Below are 26,608 nucleotides of genomic sequence, written 5' to 3'. Positions count from 1 at the left end.
TTTAACATTGAGTTGTACTGCAAACAATAAAGATCTATATATGTGGATCTAGACTAGTTACACTCTCCTATATATTTTACTCCGAGGCAGAAACCAACATCACGTTCATTTTCATCTGTTATTATTGTTCTCATTAATCTGAACACAAGAGGACACTAAAGGCACGTGTAAACGGGGTCTAAAACAGAGAGCTTTTAAGTCAAAAACACTTGAGTGGATTGATTTCATAGTGTAAATACTCATTTGATCAAATGACTCAAACATTTGAGTGCTTGTTAACACCATGGACCAGGTTAAGCATTTCAGCTGACCACTTGATCAGATCGCTTAAAATGCTAATAAAAGGTGGAAATAGGTCCATGTTATGCATTAATTGTGATTAAATAATTGAGTACAGATAACAGAGGCCTAAATTACTGCTTCCAACATTCTTAACCTGTAGAATGATCTATGATGACATCATAGAATAGAATGCTTAAAGAACACAGTAGAATGCACATTCTTATGACATGGGTGAGGAATGCAGTGCAAACTCAAGCTTGACAGTTCTCCTGAGATTGTAGCATACATCTGTTGAGACAAAATGTCTATTAACAACGTTTTGAAAGGCATGGGCTACACTTTCCTCACCTCAATTGGTGAAGGCTCCTTTTCTCGAGTCAAGCTTGCCACCTCGCAGAAGCACTGCTGTAAGGTGGCTATCAAAATTGTAGACCGCATGAGGGGCTCTGCGGATTTCATCCAGAAGTTTCTCCCAAGGGAACTGGCGGTTTTGAGACGGGTGAATCACGAGAACATCATCCAAATGTTCGAATGCATTGAGGTGGCGGGAAAGCGACTCTGCATCGTGATGGAGGCTGCGGAGAAAGATCTCCTTCAGAAGATACATGAGGTCCATCATATTCCTAAAGACCTAAGTAAAACCATGTTTGCGCAGATGGTCAGCGCTATCAACTACCTCCACCAGATGAACATTGTCCACCGAGACCTGAAGTGTGAAAACATACTGTTAACAGCCGATGAGAAAATTAAGATTGCAGACTTCGGCTTTGCTCGATTCGTTGAAGACCCTTCAGAGCTCAGTCATACCTTCTGTGGATCTCGGGCCTACACTCCACCGGAGGTCATCACAGGAACGCCGTATGATCCAAAGAAGTATGACGTATGGAGCCTTGGGGTGATTCTGTATGTCATGGTGACTGGAACAATGCCATACGATGAAACCAACGTCAGACGACTTCGCCTTCTTCAGCAGAGACCATTGAATTATCCAAGTAATGTCGCCGTTGAGGAACCATGCCGGGTGTTTATCAGAACTCTGCTCCAGACAAATCCTTCCACAAGGCCAACTATTCAACAGGTGGCCGGACATTCTTGGCTGCAGAGCTAAAGCACAAGAACTCATAAAACCATGTGTTGGATTGCAAATTAATAAAATCTATTCATGTTGGAATGGTGTGTCTGTATATTTGAGTTTACATTTATATTTTATATTTGGTCGGGGGGGGCGATCATGTTGCCTTAGATCATTTGACCATCCTGGTTGACCAAAACAATTGACAAATTTGTAATTCGTCCTCCACAATAAAGAGTCTCAATAAAGAGCGGCACACATTTCGGGTTGCAGCACTAGCAATATAGGAAACAGGAAATGTGGAAAATACCAAGACAGTTACCAGAACTTTGGTTTTATTCCATTTTTTTCCCAAAGAATCCCTGACCCAGCAACAATGCATTATCTGCGCCAAATTTCTTGCTAATGAATGCAAGAGGCCGAATTAATGACATTTGCAGACGACTCATCTTTAATATTGCAACAAGCCCATGGCATTTTTGAGCCCATAGAAAAAGAATTTACATGCCCAAAATTAGATGGAAAAAAATGGCACCTAATTGGCAAATAATATAGGGCCAATTTAAAAGGCCAAAGGCTTACATTTTTCAGTTACAAATCAAAGGGCCTACTGATGTTTTACTTTTAGAACTTACATTAGGCTATTATTTGTGCATAAACATATCTAGACAGTTAATAAACAAACCGTTTGTTCGAAAACAAATTTTTTGTCATCCTTACTGCAAACCATGTGAGTGATAATATTAAATGTGCAGGGGTGCCATACAATGTTTTCTGGGGGAAAAGGGGGTCTCAGGCAAAAAAAGGTTGGGAACCACTGGAAGAAACCATTATTTAACCATGTTTAACCAAACCGTGTAAACCATCTTAAGGCCCAGGGTGTTTTTGTACATGCATTTTTTATTTCTCTTTGCTATTTGGGCTCATTGGAATCTAATTAGATTAAAACCTATGTATGTATCATCCTTTAATATGTACTTTTAGAGAAAAATGATGTCCATATATGTGGACTCGTGGTCCGAATTTACATAAAACACTTTTTCCTGGCTGTTTTTAATGCATATATAACATAGAATTATTTATTTTTTTTTAACTTTCTTTGACTGTCAGAGAGTAAAACCAAAAATTTTTCCCATTTTGGACAGTTAAAAATAGGGTCTGGGACATTTCATATGCTGCAAAACAGTTGCAGGATGACTATCAGTAACAAAATATACAACATTCAAAGTATTTTAAGTAGCCACATAAAAGCTCAAATGACCTGTCCACGTATGTTGACGCTCAAGCCCTAAGAGGTTAAACAATTCTTTAAATGACTTCAACAGTCATTATTTACAACAGTCAAAACATGGTCAACCATTTGATAGAGCAGCCAGTAGACGGGAGAAATTGTATTCCTCTAAAAATAAATAACCTATTACATTTTCATTCACATAAAACTTACTGTCATCCACCCTGACTAGGCTACTTCACATCCTTTCAAACACTTGAAACCTGATTAAATTGTGTCCCACCATTTTGCAAAATGCAATTTACACTCAAAACACACCCACACGTCAGATGAAACAGGTTAAAATTAGTTTTTATTATAATTATTAACTGATAGAGCAGAAACAGATGAAAAAAAAAGGTTTTTTTTTTTTTTTACAATTCATAAAAGAGATGCTACACAATAAACGACGGCAGCATCCGAGGGGGAAATGGAATGGTGTTAGTTGTCAGCAGCAGGCAGTAGTCAGAACAGCATTAAAAAAAAAAAAAAAAAACGGGGTATCTGTGACCAAAAAAATTTCCACAGGCTTTTAAGATCGCCGACCGAGAGAGGGGAATCGAAAAGATCGAATCGATTGACACGTTCGTTGGACTGTTTTGACTAAGTGATCCGAGCTGTCATTTATAACATACATAACTGCTCAGCAAAAATCCAGAGCATACTCCTAGCGAATCAAATCAGATGAAAGCAAAACGAAAGATGGTAAAAACAAAAAAAAACAACAACATGACCACCACCTAACAGGTAGGACTTAAGTTCATTTAGCTAAGATCCTGTGCTACATTCAATAAGCAGTAATGCTTTCAATCCCAGAATTTCCTTTAAGGAACGATTAAGCCATGACTTCCAACAGGATCGAAGACAGGACATTTTGAAGCATTCAAACACCCTAAACACAGTCCGATCTCCAATTCACAACCTTCTTAATCTATTTGGGAAGGAGCTATGGGGATATCCTTCATCTAAAGTGACATTTATAAATAACACAACATCCAAATAATGCCTAGATGCTGCTGCGAGAAAGCCTAAAGGGGAAGCACATCACAATGGTAACTAAATGCGTAACTTGTTTCTGTAAAATAAAAAAAGAGCTATCATCAAATCGCTCAAACAAAAAGAAAAAAAGAAAGACGATGATCTATTAGTAGTCCTGTTGCGGCTGCTGCTTATTTATGTTAGTTATGTCCATCTCTGTAACCATCCCTGATGCACAATTCTTGGTTAAATGTCTTTTATAAGCTTACAAAGAAAAGAAAACAACCCAAATTATTTAAAAATACACACTACACCAGCAGATGTATAACCACCTCAACGACAAATAACAATTTCTTAAACTCGCGGCCTTTCAAAAAAGGCCATTTCCAAAAGGGTGGAATGAGTCCACAGTGAAGCTAAAAAACACAAACAAACGGAAAAAAAAAACACAAACATAAACTCCCGTATCTGTTCAAGAGACGCTGCGGGTAGATAAAGCGTAAAGATGGTCCACTGAAAGGTCATAAAACAATCTCTAGCGTCTTGTAGGAACTCCACGGTCCTGTGTCCTCCATCCCAAGTGTCCACGAGCTTCTAAAAACGCCTAATGGAGGCTTTAGTTTCACTTGATGGAGCAATTTCTCCGTAAATTGAGGGTCATCGCTGCGGATGTGTATTAGATAGCTAAAGCCCGTTGGGTAATGGAGGGATTCAGTAGATGGATTCATTCGAAGGCCTGAAGAAAAGGTCCTTGCTTCTCCTTGCTCACTGATCCTGGTACAGCTCCTCCATTAGTTAACCTATGGGGTCTTACCTGTGACTGTACAAACTAAGGGTCTCGGAACAAAGGAGAGATGGAGAGAAAATATAGCTTTTTTTTCTTTTTTTTTCTTTTTTCCTTTTTTACATTTTATTATTGCTTAACGGCAGGTTGTCTGTTACCGAAAACCGACCGAACGTCCAAAAAGACAGAATTATAACTGAGAGAATCTTTTCATTGGAGCATTATTTCCATGTGTTTGCCGTTTGGGAAATGGAGCGGGAAGGGATCATGTCCAAGAGGTACTCTCTCTGACGGTCCACCGGAGACGTCGTCCTGTGCACGGACAGACTGGGGTTCACATAAGCCATGGTGACACCTGCCGGGAGAGATTGTGAAGTGGTTATATACTCTTTTATATTTAAAAGAGATTTAACTATATGGTGTTTCTGAATAAAGATTGCTTGAAGAGTGTGATAGCAAGGTAACAGGGTTAAGTTCAACTAGCACTGTTGCTAATTTGTCATTATACCTAAATTTGGTTATTAAGAAAACGAATGTACCATTTAGAGCTGCACAATATATCATTTCAGCATCGATTATCGCAATGTGCGCATATGAAATAGTCATATTGCTGGATCTGCAATGCTAAATCTGTATCAGAATTTGAAAAACACTTTTAAAACACTCATGCTGTGTTCACACCAGACGTGGAACGCGCGGATAAATCGCGCTATTCGCACGTAAATAGCCGCGTGAACATATGAGTTTACTCGCTTCATTCGCGCGTCAAACCCCGCTTCATTCGCGTGTCAAATACACTTCAGAACAGACGCGGATTCGCGTGATGGGCAAGGCTTCTGTCTGCCCGAAATTCTAGCTTCATAGCTGAATGGCTAACATGGATTTTATGAAGAAAATAACAGTGTTTATGTGCTTTATGAAGACTGAGGCCCCGTTTACACTAGTGCGTTTTAGTTTGAAAACGCATAAGTTTTGCTACGGTTACGCCATCTGTCCACACTACGCCGGAGTTCTCGAGCGCCAAAAACGGAGCTTTTTGAAAACGCTGGAAAGGCCGTTTTCATTCTAAAACGCTGCTGCTCCGTCTCAGTGTGGATGGGGCAAGACGGAGACATCTGAAAACGGAGGCGGGGCTGCAAACGTTCGCCTATCTGATTGGGGCTTTTCCTCAATATTAAGTAGCCCACACACAGTTCAGTCTCGCATCCTCTTCTTGCAAGTTAAGACTTCGCAAGTTTGATCAAGGCTGCAGTCTCGCCCTTTTCAGTTTGATATGGAAAACATACCGAGGACACGGGTAAATCTTCAAAGGGAACAGTGTACTTTATAACTTCATTCACATCACCCTGGCTACGTTGTTTCACTTTCTCAACAATAAAATGTATACATGATTTAAGGAACTGCCTATTTTCTTTTTAATATTAGCAACTTAACAGACAGCAGAAATGTTGAGGCGCCGTGCTGTATATATGAGCGTCATCTTCACTGTGTGGATATTTATAACAAAACGGAGCCGATAACAACTGCCTCCTTTCAATGTCAGTGAAAATACGAAACGCACCCTCTCTTTTGCTGAATATCAGTTTTAATAATCGATAATTATAAAAGTATAACATACAATAAGTTTATACATTGTAGGAAATAAAGGCAAGCGATCAGTCAATGTACCTGGATTAATCATTAACTTATCTTTGCGCTTAACCAAAACATGTTACCCGTGAACAAGTTACTTAATAGATTCCAATGACCAAAGTCAGGGAATTGGCCTATGTCGTTAGATAAAGACAACAACATGAATGAAATATCACGTTTAGCAAATATAGTGAGATTAGATCCAGCGGGAGATGCTTGATGAGCAGTCCGACAAGCAGAGCTCTCATCTGGGTAGAAATGCTGGAGCGCTTGCCCGAGAGTGTGTGTGTGGTCACGTGATGTGCGTTTTCAGCGTTTTGGTATGGACGGAGAGCTGTTTACAAACGCTGGGTAAAACGCGAGTGTGGACGCGGATCGTTTTCATTCTACAACGCCGTTTTAAAACTAAAACGCACTAGTGTAAACGGGGCCTGAAAAACAGCGTCGATACGTTTAGGGTCGTGTCCGAGTCCACTACATGCTTTCAGAGGTGCATCCAGCTCTGTGAGCTCATAAACTCCTCCAGAAACTTAACCTGGATGACAGAGGCTTTCAGCGGTGCTTCAGACTGAGACAAGCCGAGTTTGATGAACTGTTGTCGGTGAAGGCTGGAGGATTTCCCTCGGAACACCAACAACAGGTTCTACGTCACAATCACGCCCCCACAAGAGCAAGCTTCTGATTGGTTAACGCGGCGCGAATATACGCTGAAGTTCAGATTTTCGAAATCAAGAGATTCGCGCGAAACGCTCGTTAAGCACGTCAAACTCGCAAAACGCTCAATTCGCCCCGCGCCATTCGCGCAATTTGCGTCATTTGCGCCGCAGGATGTCTATTCGCGCGTTTGCATTGACTTAACATGTAAATCACTCGCGCTTGATGCACGTGCCGCGTTTGGTGTGAACGCAGCATCATGATTTGAAATTTTGTTTGAGAACATATTGCAATGTTTAACCATAAACTTTCCAAAACATTTATTATTTATTTGTGTTTTTATCTGTTAATTCAGTATAAAAATATTCAGACATACAAGATTACATTTCTAACCTAAAGAAAGATTAACTGCATATTTATATTTATATTATAGACGTGGGATTATAACCGGTTTCAAGGTTTACCGAGGTTTGGAAAAGTCAAGGTTTTAAAACGGTCAACGTTTTCTGTTATACTGTACCATTCAGAAGGTATACAGTTAAAGTCAGAATTATTAGCCCCACTGTTTATTTTTTTCCCGAATTTCTGTTTAACGGCGAGAAGATTTTCTCAACACATTTCTAAACATAATAGTTTTAATAACTTTGCTGTAATGACAGTAAATAATATTTGACTAGATATTTTTCAAGATACAAGCATTCAGCTTAAAGTGACATTTAAAGGCTTAACTAGGTTAACTAGGCAGGTAAGGATAATTAGGCAAGTTATTCCATAACAATGGTTTGTTCTGTAAACTATTAAAAATATATACTGTAGCTTAAAGGGGCTAATAATTTTGACCTAAAAATAGTGTTTAAAAATTAATAACTGCTTTTATTCTAGCCTAAATAAAACAAATAAGACTTTCCCCAAAAGAAAAAAAATATTATCAGACATACTGTGAAAATTTTGTTGCTCTGTTAAACATCATTTGGGAAATATTTAAAAAGAAAACTAAATTCAAAGGGGGGCTAATAATTCTGACTTCAACTATGTAATTTCTTTGTCTGTTTTGTATGTTTTTCACAACTATTTTATTGAGTTTTTTTTAGGGCAACCATATCTCCAGCAGAAATGGAACCTCCACATCAAAAGCTACTGTTTCAAAATATTTAAAATGTTTCTAGTAAAATAAAAAATAGTGTTTAATGGGGGGGACTTTTTTTGGAGCAGTACTCACAATACCGTGATATTTTTATCCAAGGTTATCATACGGTCAGAATCTTATACTGGCCCATGCCTAATATATACATTTACGATGAAGACTATTTTACATTAAATGTGTGTATCAAAATATTGATAGACATCCAGAAAATGATAAAGCACTGTATATTTTATTTTTACAGTATTGTTGCTTACTAGATTTCTCGTTGTTTGTGATTGGTTTATTATATTTTATGTAGATGTACTGCCTCACAAAATCATTTCAAGGTATCGAAAATTATGAAATCTTTCTAAACAGACTATTTATTTCATCTAATGAAATTATATATGCAATAATGGCAATATATATCGTAAAAAAAAATTTTCGCAATTTTTTTCAATATCATGCAGCCCTAGTACCATTCGTATTTTTTCAGTGGTTTAACTTGCAAATCATAACCGGGTTGAAGAATTTAAGGTATTCTGTTTGGATATATGTAGTAAAGCAAGATAAAAAAAAAAATAAAGAGTTGAAAAAAATTGTGATAAACAATAATCATGCTTTTTTCTCCTTTATTTTTGTTTGTCTTTTTTTTGTGTTTATGTTGATACTAGTAGCCCACCTGATTGTAAAATCACGTAGCAATTATGTGCTTTAAAACAAAAAACTACCACATTCAATTCAATATATCTAATATCAAAAATAAATTATGATATAAAACAAAAACATTTATAAATATTAGTCATTATTAAATGAAGATTTACGATGGTAATAGGTAAAGGATTTCTTAATAATAACATAATTGTTATATTATAATAGAACTACGCAATGACAACGTAAAATTACACTTCTTTTTATGATGCAAAACATTTTTCCCTTCAACAACTGGCACTGCACTGTAATAAACCTTTAATGATGGTAACAAAGTTGATCGTTAATAACTAAAAAATAAAATATATTAGAAATAAATGAAGCTAAAACAAGCCAAAACCATGTCAAACGTAAAAATAAATGCATTAGTAAGTTAACAAAACAGCTAAAAGTAGCTTCTGTTTCAGAAATCTTTGGAAATGTGGGGGAAAATGTCAGAACAGGCTAAACTATTGTTTACCTATACCTATAGTGGGTTATACTCTGCTACAGTGGCACCTCTGCCCAGTTTCATGCCCTTTGCAATCAATATACGCTAATTACGGTGGCAGGATACAGGAAAAGAGGAGACAGGAAGGGGCAGTTTTGTTGTTTTTGTTAAGTAGGCGTCATCTACCTGTGGTGCCGCTGTTCTGTTTCCTCCAGGTATTGGTGGTGGCTTTGCTGCTGCTGGTGCCCTTTTCCCCTGCCCTCACAGCATGCTTACCTGGCCTGCTGACCAGCGCGGCGGCCGTGGCGGCGTTCTGGAGCTGAGAGGAGGTGGAGAAGCTGTGGCTCACACGTGCGCCCGCATTCACCACCTGCTGCACGGTGCGGGACAGCTGGCCTGGAGTCTGAGGAGGAAAACGTGCCACGTGAAGTACACTTTTGATTCATGAAATCCTAATTAGAGAGAGTAACATTGTTCACAACCGGCGATAAAACAGAAAAAGACAATAACTTGTGCATAGAAGATGTCCACACGGAATCTGAGCATGTAGAAATCCACAGATTTTTAGCCCACTGTTGAGTCTTTTTATTGACTTGCGTAAATGTATATTTGTTCAGTTTTTTACATAAATTTTTTCAGAACTAATATTGTGTAATATGTAAATGTTGATAGAATTAATTTACCAACATGTTTCATTCATTCATTCATTTTCTTTTTAGCTTAGTGCCTTTATTAATCTGGGGTTGCCACAGTGGAATGAACTGCAAACTTATCCGGCATATGTTTTACACAGCGGATGCCCTGCCAACCCAACACTGAGAAACACCCATACACTTGCATTCATACACTTGCTTTGTTTACTAAACAAATGGATCTAATAGGACTTGCATTGTAAACTTAAAACCTGAAATAAGTAACTTTTATTTTTAGTTACAACACTGCCAAATCATTCAGATTACTGCTGTTTGTTCAAACTACCTATTAAAATGAGCTGAAACAACACAATTCTTGTCATATCTTTGGCCAATTTATTTGTTTTATGTTCAGTCCACTTAAATTTGTAAACCAATAAGTTAACTTAAGCATTTTGTGTTGGGACAACATGAAGGAATTGTGTTGGTTCAACTTCCTGGTTTTGCTTTGCATGGGATTGAATTAAAAGAGGGAAATGTTAACAATAGAAGTAATAATACGTGTTCAAAGTTAATAGAAAGACTTGATAGAGTTTAATCTTCACTTTAAAACTTTCATGTAATGCTTTGAGTTTTCTGATTACCACCTTGCAGAAGCACCCATACTTTGGGTGTTGGCAGCTTAATTTAATTATCAGTCATTTGACATGCATTTTTTGCAGCGTTTGACCATAAAGTTTATTGTGAGACATTTGAGCTTAAATGAAATAGATATACAAATGTATTTAAACTTTTATTTGATAAAATGTTGTTAGACCAACTCAACTGCATTTAATTGTGTCGCTTTGTATAAAGCGTCTGCTAAATGACTAAATGTAAATGTAAATAGTTTTTTTTTGCTGGTTCTAAACAAATGTATAGAATGAAAATTGAGTTAACCCAATGAGTTATTTATTTTTTATTCTGTGCAGAAATAGCAGAACATTTCAACAGATTCTGCCTGGCTCTGCTATGACTTATTGTTTAATCAAGTGGTAAAAAAAAATGTACTACTCTCCATGACCCACAGATTATCTGGTTTTATTTTTGTAAAAAGTATCAGTGAACCTCTCAATGTAGAGACTAGAATGTTGCCAAGATAGAGGATCAGACACATTTTGTGCAAAATTTCCCAACAATTTGCCATCTGTTTTTTTTTTTAAAGGATGAAAGAAATAAAAAAAGATGAGCGAAGATAAAGAAAAAGAAAGAAGAACAAGAAAGAAAAAGAAGAAAGAAAAACAAAGAAAGAAAAAAGAAAAAGAAAGAAAGAAAGAAAGAAAGAAAGAGAAAGAAAGAAATAAAGAAAGAAAGAAAGAAAGAAAGAGAAAGAAAGAAAGAAAGAAAAAGGAAAAAGAAATAAAAGAAAAAAGAAAGAAAGGAAAAAGAAAGAAAAAGGAAAAAGAAAAAAGAATAGAAAAAAGAAAAGAAAGATGGATGGATGGAAGGAAGGACAGATAGATTTTGGAAATGTGAAATACCAGAAAAACAAAAGGCAAAGTATGAGTGTCCTTTACCTGCTTGATGGTTGTGGTGTGGTAGTGACCCCTGTTGGTCTGCTGGGGCAGTGACGCGCGCACCTGCTTATACTGCGGCGACACCAGCACGTGTTCGGCTTTAATAACGGGCGAGGATGAGGAGGATGAAGAGGAGGTGGTGGTGGTCTTGGGTGAGGCGGCCTGCTGCAGAATGCGCTGCTCGATCTCCTGCTCCTGCTGCAGGGCTTTGACGAAGGCAGCCTTCAGTCGGCTGGTGTGCTCGGCCTTCAGCACCTTCTTTTGGTTGGAGCTCATGCAGTGCTCACACAGGATAGAGCCGTTGTTCTTCTCCTGCCTCCAGCGAGAGGTGAAGTCCGTCTGGCACTGGGCGCATGTGAAGGGTTCCTTGGGTGCCGTGTTGGAAGCAGAATCACTCTGTTGATGCTTACCTGGAGCAAAAACATGGTATTGTTATAGATTGTAAAGTTTCATAATACATAAACAGGGATCCCACTCTTTGATCAACAGCAGATTCAAGGATTTTTTAAAGTACCATCCATTTCAAAACAAGCGCCTTTGTTACTCGTTTTCATTGAATGGTGCGATTCAGTTCGGGCCACCTTTATCAGGCTTGTGTTTTCACTGCCATAGAGTACTAATGGTGCCCTCTTGGTAGGCATGGTGTACGACAAAGTTGCAGTCGACGTCATTCTCGCTCAAGAAAATGTTAAAAGCTGTACCGGTGGTCATTTTTTTTGCACATATAGGCTGACTTGTGTATAAATGTTATTAACTAACCTTTCTATGAACATGATTTGATTATGGCTGCAGATAAATGATGAGAAGTAACCTACTGTGAGGTCTGCGATTATATAAAATAACACATATGAAGCCTCAGAGTCTCTGAAAGCAACCCATTACAAAAACAAAAATACCCAAAACATACATTTAGGCTTTCATAAATGATACAAAACACACACAGTCACCACGAACATCTCATTTTTATTCTTCACAAGCACATGCAACGTGAACATCTTATTATTCTGAGTCCATAATAGTCCAAAATGCGATGATAATAATTAAATATGGCAGTTTGTTTATGATTTAGGTTGCTGAAAGAATCATTTGCTCTATGTTTTTTGGGCTTTTTTTGTTATTTCAGCAAATAGAGCTCTCTGGAGAAAGTGAAACTGCTCGCGCTTTTAGACGGCCTCGTAAACAACAACAGGACATACGACAGATGGCTCGTTATTATTAGTATATAGTATTACGATATATTGTCTCGGCTGTGTATTTAAGAATGGCTTGTCCTTTGTTTAATACTCCTGGCTTGTGCACAGGCTAGTGATGTTTCTCTGTAAACCAATAGTGTTTAGCTGTGTGTCTGGCTTCACCTTTTGGTATCCTTTCGTTGTGCTAGTTACCCTTTGGAAAGGGTACAGTACTTAAAATTTTACTTACACACAGAATCTGCACCCGCAAAAAAACATTAAAAAAACTTACATTATCCAATCTACTGATTAACTTGTGTATTTCTTTCGAAAATGTACATGTATATACTGCTTTTGATTATGCTATTGATTTTAACAATAGTATGGAATAAGGTGCAATTTTATTAAGATGAATTATGGGCAATATAATTTGTATAGAAATGTTTTTGTGTGTATGTATTATATGTGGGTGCCACTGTATCTTAGTTTAGCGAACAAGTGATTATAAATATGGATTTCCACTGTAAATCCTAAAAGTTGCAAATCTACATAAAATTGTGTTAAGGTTTCCGCTTCTACACTCTTTTTATTCCAAATATCACAACATTAAATGGTTTTTAGGGCTGCCACAGCCTGCACCAGACAGAAGAACACCAATGTTTACAATTAAAGTAGACAATTACTGATACTGATTTTAGTCATATTTATACTTAGTTTTCCAAACAAGTGATCAAAAATGGATTTCCAGCAAAATGTTTTAAATAGTGTGTCAAAACAAGCAAGCCCTAGTTGTATACATACACTTTTGTTCAACATAACCTTTCTTGAAAAATGTTTTAAAGGTTATTAAAAAACTATAACAACAACAGCCTGTCCAGGTCAGTGTCCTCAGCAGTAAATACACTTAGTACACCGAGTACTTTTGAACAAATGGTAAGGAAAATAAGTCAACCATTATGGTAAATAGAGTTTTAAAAATTACATTATTAAATAAAAAGTTAAAAGTTTTATTGAGATGAATTGTTGGTGATTGGATGGGTGTTGGCCAGATCAGGTAGTTATACTTGATCAAACCATAATGTATACCTTTTTTAAAAAAGATTTAAGACGTACAACACAATGTTTTAGTAAATTTAAGACTTTTCAAGGACATTTTAAGAATTTAAAATTGATTTTAAGAATCAGAGGTGTTGAAAAATCTACCCAACAGTGCTCACAAAGAAAGCCGAAAATTCTGATAACGTCACTTTTTTTTAAATGTCAGTACCAGAAGCTATAGAAATTAATACTTCTGACAACACTGCGTGTTATGAGACTGTACTCACTTTTAGCCAGCGTGTCTAGCAGGTTCTGGACGACCATTTCAAGCCCAACCAGGTAAATGAACTCATTATTGGCTGCTGAGGGCAGAAAATTGAGCTCTGGCGCTGGAGGTTTAGGAGGTGGGATCTCAAGCAGGGTTTTCTCCAGCTGTTTCCGTAAAGCAAGCTTAGCAGCCGCCTGTCGGCTAGCAGGAGAGTCATTGGCATTGGAAGAGCTGCTGCCCAAACCAGACTGAGAGGTCTTCAAACCAGTTGAAGAGGCCTGGATGTTCGAAACAGATGGAAAGTTTAGATCTGCAGCATCTATTAATTATACTGTAAAAAATAAATAAGCAAAATCAAATCAAATGACTTTTATTATCACATCATCAGCAGCACGTGTGCTATGATGACTGATGTGATGATAAAATTGATTTGATTTGATCATGTAAGTGATTTACCTGAGAGACCAGGACGTTTGCATTGCCTACACTGGCCACACGGATCAGGCCTTGCTGGATGATCCTCTGGCCCTGCACTTGCACAGTGGGTACAGATGTTCTTGTGCCCAGAAGTAGAGGAGGAGGACCGGAACCCGAGTGCTGCTGCTGCTGCTGCTGCCGTAAAGTAGCGATCTGCTGTGGGGTCACAGCAATGGGCTTTAACACAAACACCAAACATTAATTTAAAAATTAAATGACTTTTAGTGAGGAATCAAGCTGTAGCTGTGCATACCTGTGAGCCTCTGACTAAAGGTGGCATGACTACAGTGTTATGGGTGCTGTGCTTAGAGACCTGCGCTCCACCTCGAACCAGAGGAGGAGGAATGACTGTCCCTGAGTTTCGGTTGGAGACCTGAAAACAACATATGCATTCAAAGGAGTGTTTACATCACAGTTTTTAATGGTTTTGACAATTCTTACACAACAATGCCATTTTGTGGAACTACACACATTTTTGTAAACGATACAATTATTGCTTCCATCTAAACAACAAAACTGCAATTTGGGGAAAATGCAGATATGACATGTACTGTTTAATGTGTTTAGTATACTGACATCTAATAATAATAATAATAATAATAATTTGTTACATTTATATAGCGCTTTTCTGGGCACCCAAAGCGCTTTACACAATGGGGGGGAATCTCCTCATCCACCACCAGTGTGCAGCATCCACCTGGATGACGCGACGGCAGCCATTTTGCGCCAGACCACACACCACACACCAGCTGATTGGTGGAGAGGAGACAGAGTGATGATATGCCAATCATGATATGGGGAGGGTTAGGAGGCCATGATGGACAGAGGCCAGTGGGCAGATTTGGCCTGGATGCCGGGGTTAAACCCCTACTCTTTTTCGAAGGACATCCTGGGATTTTTAACGACCACAGAGAGTCGGGACCTCGGTTTAACGTCTCATCCGAAAGACGGCGCTCACTGAGCAGTATAGAGTCCCCGTCACTATACTGGGGTATTAGGACCCACACAGACCGCAGGTTGGGCGCTCCCTGCTGGCCTCACTAACACCACTTCCGGCAGCAACCTAGCTTTCCCAAGTGGTCTCCCATCCAGGTACAGCCCTGCTTAGCTTCAGTGGGCGACCATGTGAGAGTTGCAGAGAGCTAGCTGCCGGCTAGCAAGTACTCTACAAGTTGCTCTACAAGTACTTGCAGAGCAAAACAATGGTGGACTATAATACCACATGTGTGCAGATAAATATTGTGTTTTTAAAGTGACATTTCAGTGTACTGACCAGGGTTGCGTTTCTGAAAACCATTGTTAGCCAACTAAGGTCGCAAGTTCCACTGCTAAAAACATAGTTTGTTGATTTGGCATTTCCCAAATCCATCGTTCCAGCACATATTCGCAAACTCCGTGTCAAACTTGTTTGTTTCCAACTACACCTCTGGAGCTGTAGTTGGAAGCATAGTTCCTGGTTTTGTTCTATTCCCAGTCATCCCCCTATGCCCTATTCATTTAAAACATTCTAACATTTAAATTTGGAATGATTAAAAAAAACAAAAAAACTGTTTGCTTTTGCTTTTTTGTAATTTTTGCTTTCAAAGTATTTTTACAGTTCAGTTTAACGATCTTCATAATTGCGCTCCCTTTGCAGGGAGTGCGCCTAAATTTTGTCTGGTGCGCCTAAATTTTTTAATTTAGGAGCACCGGTGCTACCAAGAATGCATTTTCGAGCCCTGTATTAAATTTTTTTTTCCTGAGCATCATTACGTGGTCAGTGCTCCCAATACAAAGAAAATGTGTCCCCATAAATTCAACAGTGAAAAAAAAATCTTTAAATGACAGTAAAATAGGGTTGTGCCAATAGATGACAGTATCGTGTACTGACCATAGGCAACACACCACTTGTTCGCTCACACCACTTGTTGAAGGAATGTAGAAGATTCTCCTCGCAAGGGACTACAGTCGAGCAAATAAGCAATCTTGTTTCTCCCAGAATGATAGCAGATTTTCCTCTGATGACTCCTCTAACTGAAAGTTTGAACAATAATCTTGCACTTCATCCATTATTTTAGCCGTCTCATCATCCCATTCTGCTTAGCCCACTCTCTGCTTTTTTGCTGGTCTACTGCCATGTCCGCTACATCCACCCACAATTAATCAATGTATTTTTTATTACCCAACCCATGATTTACCTCCAGCGCCCGCAAATATACCCGCCATCAGCGCATCACTCTTATAGACTGAACAGTACTAACCTGTAGGGGTCCTTTAGTGGACGAGATGCTGCCCCGGACGAGAGGTGGAGGAGCAGCCACAGAATTGCTTGACTGCAAAACACAAGGGGTCAAAAAACAAAGGTTAATAACCTTGTTTACTAACATGGCACTATTTGGTGTTATATTATGTCTAATGGTCGGATTGTTATGACTGTTGAAGTTACCTTTTGCACAGCATCTTTTTGGATCTGACTCTGCCGGAGTTTCTTCAGCAGGACCAGTTTGGCCTCTTGCAGACGCAGCTCTTCTTGCAGCTGCTTGATGATGTGTGTACGTTCGGCCGGGCTGCTTTTCTACACATATCATAGAGAAAAAACAAGTGCCATTAGGAGGTAAACAAGAAATCTGATGTATATAGTCAATGCCAACTAGAGAAAAAAAAGAGAGATGGACAGACAGACAGACAGATATAGATGTGTTTTTAAAAAAAGTGGCATTACCATTAACATATCAGTATCAGTCTTCTTAAAAGTGTAGCTGACCCCATTCATACAAGGACTAGAAGGCTCATTGTCTGACAGAACAATGACATCATCATCTGGTGTCGAAGGTCGCTCTTTCTTTATGTCACTGAGAGGGACAGATAGAAAAGAAAGAGGGGTCAGGGATAAGAAAAACCCATTGATGTTATGTTCCACATTTAGAGTTCTCCTGTAAGTATATAGAACTTCTGCAGTATACATTATGACCAGTATGTACAAAATGGTCTGTCTGAATTAAATGCTCAGATGATATCGCACAATGCAATGAAGTTTATTCCAATAATAATACTATTAAAATATCTTGGCTAATTATTTGGCCTTCTTGTCTCTGAACTAATCCAAAAATCTGTAAATCTAATAAGGTTTAAAAGTTTATCATTCCTTTTGGGGATAAAAAAAAAATAGATTAACAAGTCGGGCGGGATACATTTTGACCGTAGTTTTTTGAAGCGTTCAGAAACATTAGGTAAGTGGGTAAGCTTTGCTTTTTTGTATTTTTGTTTATTATTTTAGGGAGTATATTTTATTGGCGTCAACTTCCCTGAAGATTTCAGTTTCTTTTTTACATTTTTATTTTCTTTGGTAAGTTAAGTGGAGATGTTCTAGTTTATGTAGCTGTTGGTTTTGTTTAGTTCTTTGCTTTGGCACCACTGCAGCTCCTTTTCCCACTGTAATTTTGGTTTGGTTATATTTCTGTGATGCTAATTATTTTTAAATGCACTGTACAAAGCTCATATATGACCTTTGGTTGGCTTTATCATTTTTCCTTATAGGTTGATATCACATGACGTCATTGATGATGCGCGAGACTCAGATGCAGGGCAGGAAGTGATTCTTCTGCATAGAAATCGCTATCACAACATCAAAATATTTGTTTAATGTTGTTTATGTCAGCAAAAATAAGAAATTTAAAATAGCTTTTAAAGTCTTCCAAAAGTTTTTATTCATAAAGGGGGAAAAGTTCAAGAAACTGGCTGAAAAAAAAGAAAGAAAAGGCGGCATGTAATAGACATTCATTTAATGCATCCATGTGTACAAAATCTTTTTTGAACGAGATAATTCCTTTGACAACACCAATAAAGATTATATACAGGACTAGCTATGTGTATAAATATTTTATGTGTCATAAAAATTAGATGCAAACACCACCACACATACAAAATCCAGGAAAATATGAATAAAGTACTCTGCCGTGTAATCGCTGCAATGAAATCGCCGTCTTGTTTTGCAATAACCTAGGTCTTTACTGGCGTTTGGTGGAATAAGCAACCATAAATTTACCGTTTATATGTGCAGCAGCAGCAGTGAATATTTGTTGATGGCAAGTTCATTGATAGAAAAAAAAAGAGAAAAATGGAACCCTTGCAACAAAACTAGACTGTTATTATTGTTGAGCACTTTCCCCCTTTCAAAAATAAATAAATTATAATGTAGACTATGCGTCCACGCTTTTGTATGCTTTCATCTGTTATTTCGTGATATCTGTAAGATACCCGCATGAGGAAAATCTATAGTAATTTATAACAAACATGTTTTTGAACCACATGGTAAAGTGTATAATGTGTGCAACTCTTTGTTAATAGTAAACTGATAAACTTTAATAAATACTGTAATGTTACTGTAAATTATGTTGGCACATTGTGATGACGTATAATTATAGCGTAGAGACCTGAAGCCTACTGAATAATTGCGTTTATTACTACAGTTTTGGCGTACCACAGCAACAATATAATTACTACGACAGTTTAATTAAAGTAATTATATGCTACCAAACACTATAGTATTTCCTATAGTATTTTTCATGTAGCGTAATAGCTTATACAGTATATTCCGCCTGGATGCAAATATTTTTTAGTTTAGTAGAAAACTCGGTTCTCTTCTTGATATAAGCATCATGCCAAACATATGTGCTTGTTTTCTATTTATATCTCCTTTGAAATATGCTATAAATCGCAAAATTACAGACTTTCCTCTATGTCTCCCATTCAGTTTTTTTACTTCCTGCCCTCCATCTGAATTTCACACGTCACTAGAACCACATGATTGAAAACAACCTATAGAGAAATAAATTAATTGAACGTTAAGATTGTCCTTGTTTATTTCAATTCATTTTCTTCAGTAATAATATAATTTATTAGACAACTTATTAAATTATAACATATATATTTATTATTAACTGATCACTTATAACTTCATTTAAGTTATTTTTAAGTACCAGAGGCTTCTAATTATTATTATTATTATTATTATTATTATTATTATTATTACATTCTCTATTTATTTTATTCAATTCATGTTTATTTCTATAGCGCTTTTACAATGTAGATTGTGTCAAAGCAGCTTAACATAAATGTTCTAGTAAATTGACAATGTGTCATTCCAGTTTTCAGAGTTGAAGTTAAGTTTAGTTCAGTTCAGTGTGGTTTATATTTCACTGCAGGATATTCAAACACTGAAGAGCAAATCCACCAATGTGCAGCTTAACAAGTATCAAACAAAGCAAGCCAATGGTGAGGAACAAACTTTACCAAATGATGGATGTAAAGGAAAAAAACCTTGAGGGAAACCAACCTCGTGAATGGCGTGACCATTTATTACTACTGATATTTTTTTAAACAACCTAACGGTGCGGGACAAACAGTAGACACAAAAAGCTGATTTAAAAGCGATGATTATAATTGAACATGTAAAAAAAGGGTATAAATTCAAAGCGCTGCTCATTCAAGTATAAAAAAAAAACACTGTGTATACTACTTCCCCAAAACTACCTTTCCTGCACTGTCCACTAGAGGTCCTCCTACGCCCACCATTTGCACATTTTGTAAACAAACACTTAAAGGAGTCACTCCTCAAGGAAGCTCCATAAGAACTTTCAAAATGCCACTCAACACAAAAACAAACCATTTTTCAAGAAAGATTAGACTCATAACACGCTCCAAACGCAAATCAGCTCTAACCACCGAAAGCTGAGAGTGGTGTCATGTTGACGACTCTTAAGGACAGTAGTGCTTCACCCAGAGCGGGTCTACAGCCCCTCCTAAGGGACCAAGGAGGAGGAGGGGGATGGGATGGCTAGCGGCCAGGCTATTGTGTGCACTCCGTCCTCAACTTTCACGGCAGGCAAGCCGCTCGCATATCAACAAAGACACCCTCTTTCATGCTTCGTCCATTGGTAGGTCCAAACTGGAGAGTGTCGGCAGGGGCAGCTGGGAAATCTAATTGAGGCTTTCAGCTGCTTGTATAACAGGACATTACTAAGATCAATGGAGAAATCAGCTTCTTGTGTGTACAAAATGATTCTTAAAATGTGGTGATTGAGTCTAAGGGTTGGGGTTTTGGAGTCTTTCTGATACTGGTTCAAGTAGTTTCTGACATACTATTTATATTGACATGCTCATGGTTTAGAGTGTCTGGTCTCTAACCATTCCAGAGCAGAAAAGTTTTGTTAAACTCTAATACTAACTCTGCTCTTCTCAAAAAGAGACAAGTTATGCTTAGGGTTAGTAGGAGTAGGGGTAAAGAAAAACTGACGCTATGGCAAGTGCATTGCATTCCCCAGTATGTCCAAACATGTAAAAATGTGTACAATAGAGTGACTCGGCTACTGACAGAGATGAATGAAATCAAGGGATTTATTTCCTCAAAAAGAACCAATCAGAATACTAGCAGTTGCTAGTCTTTCAGGTAACTGTGCACAACAACAAAAGTTCTAAAGTGCTTTGAGAAACATTGAGATGAACAATGTTTGTTTTTAGACTGGTTATAGTGAGGTAAACAACACGTAGCGGGATTATGTCACCGTCCCCCAAGTCGGTAGAAACACGTGGCCAGTTTGTGACTGGCTCCAGTTTGTTTGGTCAAAAAAACAGGCTTTGCCTTCAGAATAAGAACCATTCTGATAAACAATTACAAGTCATTCTCGTTCCTAGATACAACTAAAGTTCTTTTACTACTTGCATATTTTATCACTCTGTAATGTTTTAATTCAGACTGGTGAAATAGTAGCATGCATACAATGCTAGGTTGGTCAAAGTGGTGATGTTCCAAGTTGCTTTGGTTTCGACACACACTAGCCTAGATCTAAAGAGTGCTTTAAGGCCTACAAGTCATTGCTATTCAAATAGAGGGTTTTACACCTGTAGAATGTCTGCTTGTCTCTGAAACGGGGATTAAATCTTACATTGTTTGCTTTCTCAAGGATTTAGAATTTTTTTTGAGGTATATTGGGATAGGACAGTACTGAGACAGCAAGGAAAGGGAGATACAGGGACGAGGGATGGGATTAGCAAAGGTTCATTAGCTGGGGCTCAAACCCAAGACACCCAAAAGCAACAACGCTATATGTTGGCGCACAGCCTGCAAGGCTATTGACAAACAGCAGTTGTGTGCGTTTATTGTGGCTTTGATTACATTAGCACTTAGATTACCATTTTGAGCAAGGGTTTAATGGTATTTTTAGGCATTTTAGACAGACAATTTTTCATTTAATTTTACTCCACGATTTTTCTGAGGCATTAGCAAAACAAAAGTTGCTGGTTTTTGCACAATATAAACAACTTGTTCCATGTTATGGTAAAGCCTGTCTTGTCCTGTTAGGTCACATTGCTTTCTCACCACAAACAAACCGCTCCAATCATCTCCATTCTTGAGTCGACTGTTTTGGCCTGGATCAGAGCATGCTCACAAGTGTTCACATATGCCTAAACAAACTGTGCTAAGTGAGAAAATGAGGCAGATTCCAAAACAACAAGAGGATGACTCTGGTCTTCCCTGCTCAAATATTTGGCCACATACAAAAAAGATATGCGTTTAAGTAACTCTGTGGCTGGCAAACAAGTTAATAACACTAAACATAAATCAATGCACAATGACATTATGCGCAGTGCATTAAAGAGTTGTCTGAGAATTCACGCACGTTCTTGTTCTTAAACACAAGCGCATGTGCCCAGGTCGTTGCCAAGGACACAATCCGAAAACAAAACTATAAAGAATGCTAGAAGTCTGTCTGCCTGATGCATATTGACTTTTAAACTTAATTACTAATGATTGCTTTGCAGTTTTTAATTGTGGAATTACATTTTCACATAATCTTACAGCTGTATGTTTTATAAACCATTTCAATGCGGTGATGTCATTGGCCCATGAACATTTCCTGCTTGTTATTAAACCATTTCATAACTATAACAAGAGGCAATTCAATCATAACTTGATGTTAAATCAACATTATATCAATATGTGACTCTTTTTGGATTCTCAGAAGCTACAGAAATTAAAAATGTAAATCAGAGAATACGTTGGGACCATTCTATTTATTGAGACAGTTTATTTATTTGTTTGTTTGTTGGACAATATATATATTTTTAATTCGGCATTAATTAGATTAAAGTTTCTGTTTTATCAGCTAGTCCTGACTGGTTTTGTTTTCAAACTCAATAAATTAATTAATAACCCATTTGCAGTAGTGGTGCTCTTTAACCTTTGATGGGTGCAACTAGGGCTGTGATATTGCTAAAAAAAATGTATCATGATATCAATCCATTTAGGAATTTCTTTTTTATTTAATCACTTTATTAAAATTTACCAACATTACTAAGGCAAATAATTTTAATAGTCAAAAACAAAAATATTGATATTTTGACAATATTAATCAAACTTTTTTTTATTGATATTGACAATGGTGTGCGGTCAATAAATATCTATACCAATTTTATCACACAGCCCTAGGTGCAACCTACATTTTGATGTTGGGAACACCAGTGCTAAGTAGAAAATGTAATTTCGAGCGCTAGTCTTAATCCTCGCTCAAAATAACACAGCAACAACTACAATAGACACATAAAGCTGCAATCTATTCACTACTGATATGGATAGAAACAAAACTCTTGTGCTAAGACCAATGAAATGAGAGTTTAGTTTAATGTGAACAACTTTGGTCCATTTATAAACATTGCCTAGTATATAAATCATCTAATACTGCATGGTTACCGCTACATTCATTCTTCCATGACGGGGTGCCAAACCAAAATTCATCCCGCCACGGATACATTAGGGTTTCTCATTCAAAACATTCAGTTGTTGTTTTCTTTTGATAGCGGGTAATAATCGCACCAAAACGTATTAAAAGGTAAGTAAATTATAACAGCGCAAAGAGTAGTAGTGCTGTGCGTTATTTGTTTAAACCTTTAAGGTGACATGCTGACTGACTGACAGGGCTTCGTGATGTGGGAGGGCAGCAAAAACGACATAGATTTCAGTTAAGACTAATACAGTTTTCATAATTATACTTTATAGATAAAGGTCTAGAGCTCTGCATACAATGACTTTGTCTTGCTGGAGTTTATAGCAGTTTCACATTACTTCAGGACGAATTAATGCTGCTCTGAAGGTTTATTTGGAGACATTCATAAATATTCCTAGCAAATCTAATAAATGGTGGGAGACATACTTGTTACTAGGCTTGCCACGATAGACAGTGTTGAAGGTGTTACAGGTTTTGAGATACAACACCGGTGACATCACTTTTCCACCATGACACTGTCCCCACATTTGTTTAAGTATTCTTTTTTTTATTAAATATTTATTTTGAATTAAATGGAATATATAATTCTAAATAATTTACTTAAGACAAGAGCATGCACTATAATAAGCTACAATGCATCATATTTCATTTATCACGTGAGAAAAACAAGAGAAGTCGAATTTACAGAAAGAGAATGGTGGACGATTTAGTGTCAAAACGCAATCCAAAAGCGCCTGTTTGCAACCCATACTCTCATTTTAAAAATCGCACGACCATCATTTTACAATGTTTAATAATAAATATCTTAATTTTTAAAAAACAAGTGATTTAGAAATGCCGCGCCATTAATAAGCCAACTGCAAAGAAACGAAGCAACCACTGTAATCACTTTTTCGGAAGTTCAGCGGTTCTTTTTTGCACTTGATTATTATGCGTTTAATGTTTAAAAAATCAATAATGAATAGGCCGGCAAGAATGTATCCTGTGTGTGTGTGTGTGTTTGCGTATTTTATCACTGAAGCCGCTCTTCAAAAAACGAAAGTTGCTTCATCTGTCTGGCAATATTTCGGCGTTCAGTCGAATGAAAAGTTAATTTAGATTAGCCAATATTAAGAAATTGCAGTTAAGTAACTGTGACGTGCGGCCTTACATCGAATCTGAGGTCTAATTTAATCGCTCTCGCTTTCATCCACACTTCGATACTTATAGATGCCATACATGTCAAGTCACAAAATTGAGGCTGGTACCAGATGACAAGTAGAATAACTGAAGCCTCTGCGAAAGCTGTCACAGTACAGCACTGAAATTAACAGGCATAAAAGTCTTTGAGCGAAAAAGTCTATCTGTAGGATATCTGTAAAAACGCAACCAGAGCCAATGTTATGTAGAAGTTGTGTCGCCTAATAATTATATTAACTCTAATAAAATTAAAACCAAAATGAACAATTCATTGCATTTTTTGTTTGATAAACAATATACGAAAATGAGAAAAAAAAGGGTGGCTAATTTGTATTAATGTGTTTAAATATTAATAAAAACATGCTTAGCCTATTTAAGCTTAACGGTTATACGCTGAAAATAGGCAAGCCATTCAAAAAATATTATTTTACTGTGTACTGGGTTATAATGTATATTTTACAACAAAACTAAATGTAGCATGTCTCACTGTTATTTAAAACATGCAATTCATAATACACCAGGGGCCTCATGTATCAACGCTGCATACACACAAAAAATTTGCGTACACCAGGTTTCACCCTCAGAATCACTCACGTTTGGATTTACTAAAGATGAACTGAATGTGGGAATGTGCGCAGCTTCACGGCAGCTTTCTGGCTGGCGTACGCACATTTTTTGTGCGTGTCTGTTTTATTTCCATTGGCGACTCCTAGAGGCAGTTGTGTTAAATTCCTCTCTACAAAGTGTCTGAGCCTTGCAATGGCAGCTGTATGAGACGGGTTCATCTAGCAGGTATATAAGGTTTCCATACCATACAGTTGACCAGCTAAACATTAAAGCAGAATTTGCAGCGGTCGCCTGTTTTCCCAATGTAATCTGAGCTATCTACTGCACGCACATTACTATAAAGACACTATCTGAAGATGAATTCGCATTCGTGAATCAGAAACATTTCCATTCAATAAATGTGCAAATAAAATATGATGCACAAACTTATTAATGATTCCTACTTGTCTTTCTCGTGATAAATAGTTGGCAAAATCTGATATGTAGCGGGGGGAAAAAGAAGAAAGAGTTCATCAGACGCTGGATTCGAACCGAGTTCATGCTCGAACATGTCAAAACATATTGACGTACGTCTTACGAGCTGCACCACTGAGACTTTTAAGAGAGCTGCAACATTTTACACCTATAAACCACACTATTTCTTTTTTAATTTACTCAGTGCGATGTTCAGACCCAACTGTGTTAACCGCATCAGCTAAACTCTCCCACTCGATTTTTTTCTTTTGTTGTTAATTCCGGAGAACAAACTTGCAAATAACACCGATTTTCTCCGGTCTACCTCCGAAAGCAGCACCTCCAATTCACATTCTGTTCAAAGTTTCTCTTTTTGCTTGTTTTTGCCATTGCTTTTTTCATATTCATACGGGGGAGGAGGCAGGGAGAAGTTTTGTGCTCGTGCATGTTGCGCTCAGTTTCACGTTCATTCGGATGTACAAAAGAATATGCGTGAGATTCGGCGTACGCAGTGTTTCATAAATCTGAATTTTTTTCTGCGTACGCAAATTTACAGCTTTGTGCGTACGCAATGTTTGAGTATGATTTCCACGCAAGTCTTCGTACATGAGGCCCCAGAGCTGTAGACCTACAGTCTATGTAGTGTTCAAACTTACAGAGCGCTGTTGGTCAATGGTCATAATGTGCACCACGTCATTGAACTCTGATATCTCTGAAGGAGATTATGTTACACGATAGACAATATTAATTTGAGAGATTTTAAGAATAAAAGGTATTTTAAAAAAGGAACAACACGCAAACATCAAAACAAATAAAACCAGTGTATGCTGTGTAGCGTATAGCGCCCTTGCAGTGCATCTGCCGCTGGTGAGAGAGAGAGAGAGAGAGCTTAAAGCCGGTATCGATATAACCAAAAGCAAGATCATGTCGTTATGAATATTCATTAACAATACTTACTGAAATATTAATACATTTACATGTTATTTATTGAAATTGTTTGATCTGTATAGGCTGTCTAATCTTTACAGAAGCTGTAAACTGACATATGTGCGGTGACAGCAGTGATATTCAGCTCTGACAAGAAGCTTTTATTTAGCCTGTAGTCTTTAGATTTTTACATAATGTTCCACTACTCAACATTTCTTTCACTTTTTCATTTATAGTTTATATATAAAATGGTTGCTAGCTTGTTTAGTTGTGATCGTTATGCAATGATCATGTTTTATATTAGGTTTATTCTTTAGTAGCCTATAGATTCGTTAATAATGTATTTTATAAACAGATTGTTCATAAGGACTAAGCTTTTAATATTATACATTAGGCTAATTAATAAAATAAGACACTAAAGTCAGGTAGGACAACAAAAGACAACCAAACATGCTTCCTCTGTTGGCAAATTTAACCAATAAGCAACTCTGCGTGTGCGCAACAAGCTGCGCATCTGAGACAGTGTTTAGCACGATGGGGAACATGGTGAGCCCCACAAGACCCCATCTTAAACCAGAGATGGTCAACATATTGGCCAGGTTTCCTGGCAAAGAACATGTAGGTAGACTGCACTGTTAATA

General features: G+C 37.5%; 2 protein-coding genes across 19 annotated transcripts in view; one reads left to right on the top strand and one right to left on the bottom strand.

Moving 5' to 3' along the window:
• Positions 1 to 583: 583 nt before the first annotated feature.
• On the top strand, positions 584 to 1,390 carry tssk6 (testis-specific serine kinase 6). The gene has a single exon (NM_001044845.1). The coding sequence runs from the start codon at positions 584 to 586 to the stop codon at positions 1,388 to 1,390; it is 807 nt and encodes a 268-aa protein (NP_001038310.1).
• Positions 1,391 to 2,920: 1,530 nt separating this feature from the next.
• The window catches only part of gatad2ab (GATA zinc finger domain containing 2Ab), a 68,708-nt gene continuing 45,020 nt past the window's right edge, over positions 2,921 to 26,608 (bottom strand). For 4 of the 18 annotated variants that reach the window (XM_005170444.5, XM_005170448.6, XM_068216269.2 and 1 more), the window contains exons 3-11: positions 16,781 to 16,910; positions 16,505 to 16,633; positions 16,320 to 16,391; positions 14,333 to 14,452; positions 14,059 to 14,256; positions 13,622 to 13,880; positions 11,125 to 11,534; positions 9,123 to 9,339; positions 2,921 to 4,741 (exon numbers count right to left, since the gene is read on the bottom strand). In XM_005170444.5, coding sequence (XP_005170501.1) covers positions 4,608 to 4,741; positions 9,123 to 9,339; positions 11,125 to 11,534; positions 13,622 to 13,880; positions 14,059 to 14,256; positions 14,333 to 14,452; positions 16,320 to 16,391; positions 16,505 to 16,633; positions 16,781 to 16,910 — 1,669 coding nt within the window. In that variant the 3' untranslated portion in view covers positions 2,921 to 4,607. 18 annotated transcript variants of the gene reach the window in all.

Source organism: Danio rerio, chromosome 22, assembly GCF_049306965.1.
Source record: "Danio rerio strain Tuebingen ecotype United States chromosome 22, GRCz12tu, whole genome shotgun sequence".
Taxonomy (NCBI): Eukaryota; Metazoa; Chordata; class Actinopteri; order Cypriniformes; family Danionidae; genus Danio; species Danio rerio.
Note: the sequence above shows the minus strand (reverse complement) of the source record. Positions and strands in the feature narration are given on the sequence as shown.

Bases quoted from the DNA above. Each gene is read 5' to 3' on its own strand.
- tssk6 (NM_001044845.1), top strand. From the start codon at position 584: ATGTCTATTAACAACGTTTTGAAAGGCATGGGCTACACTTTCCTCACC.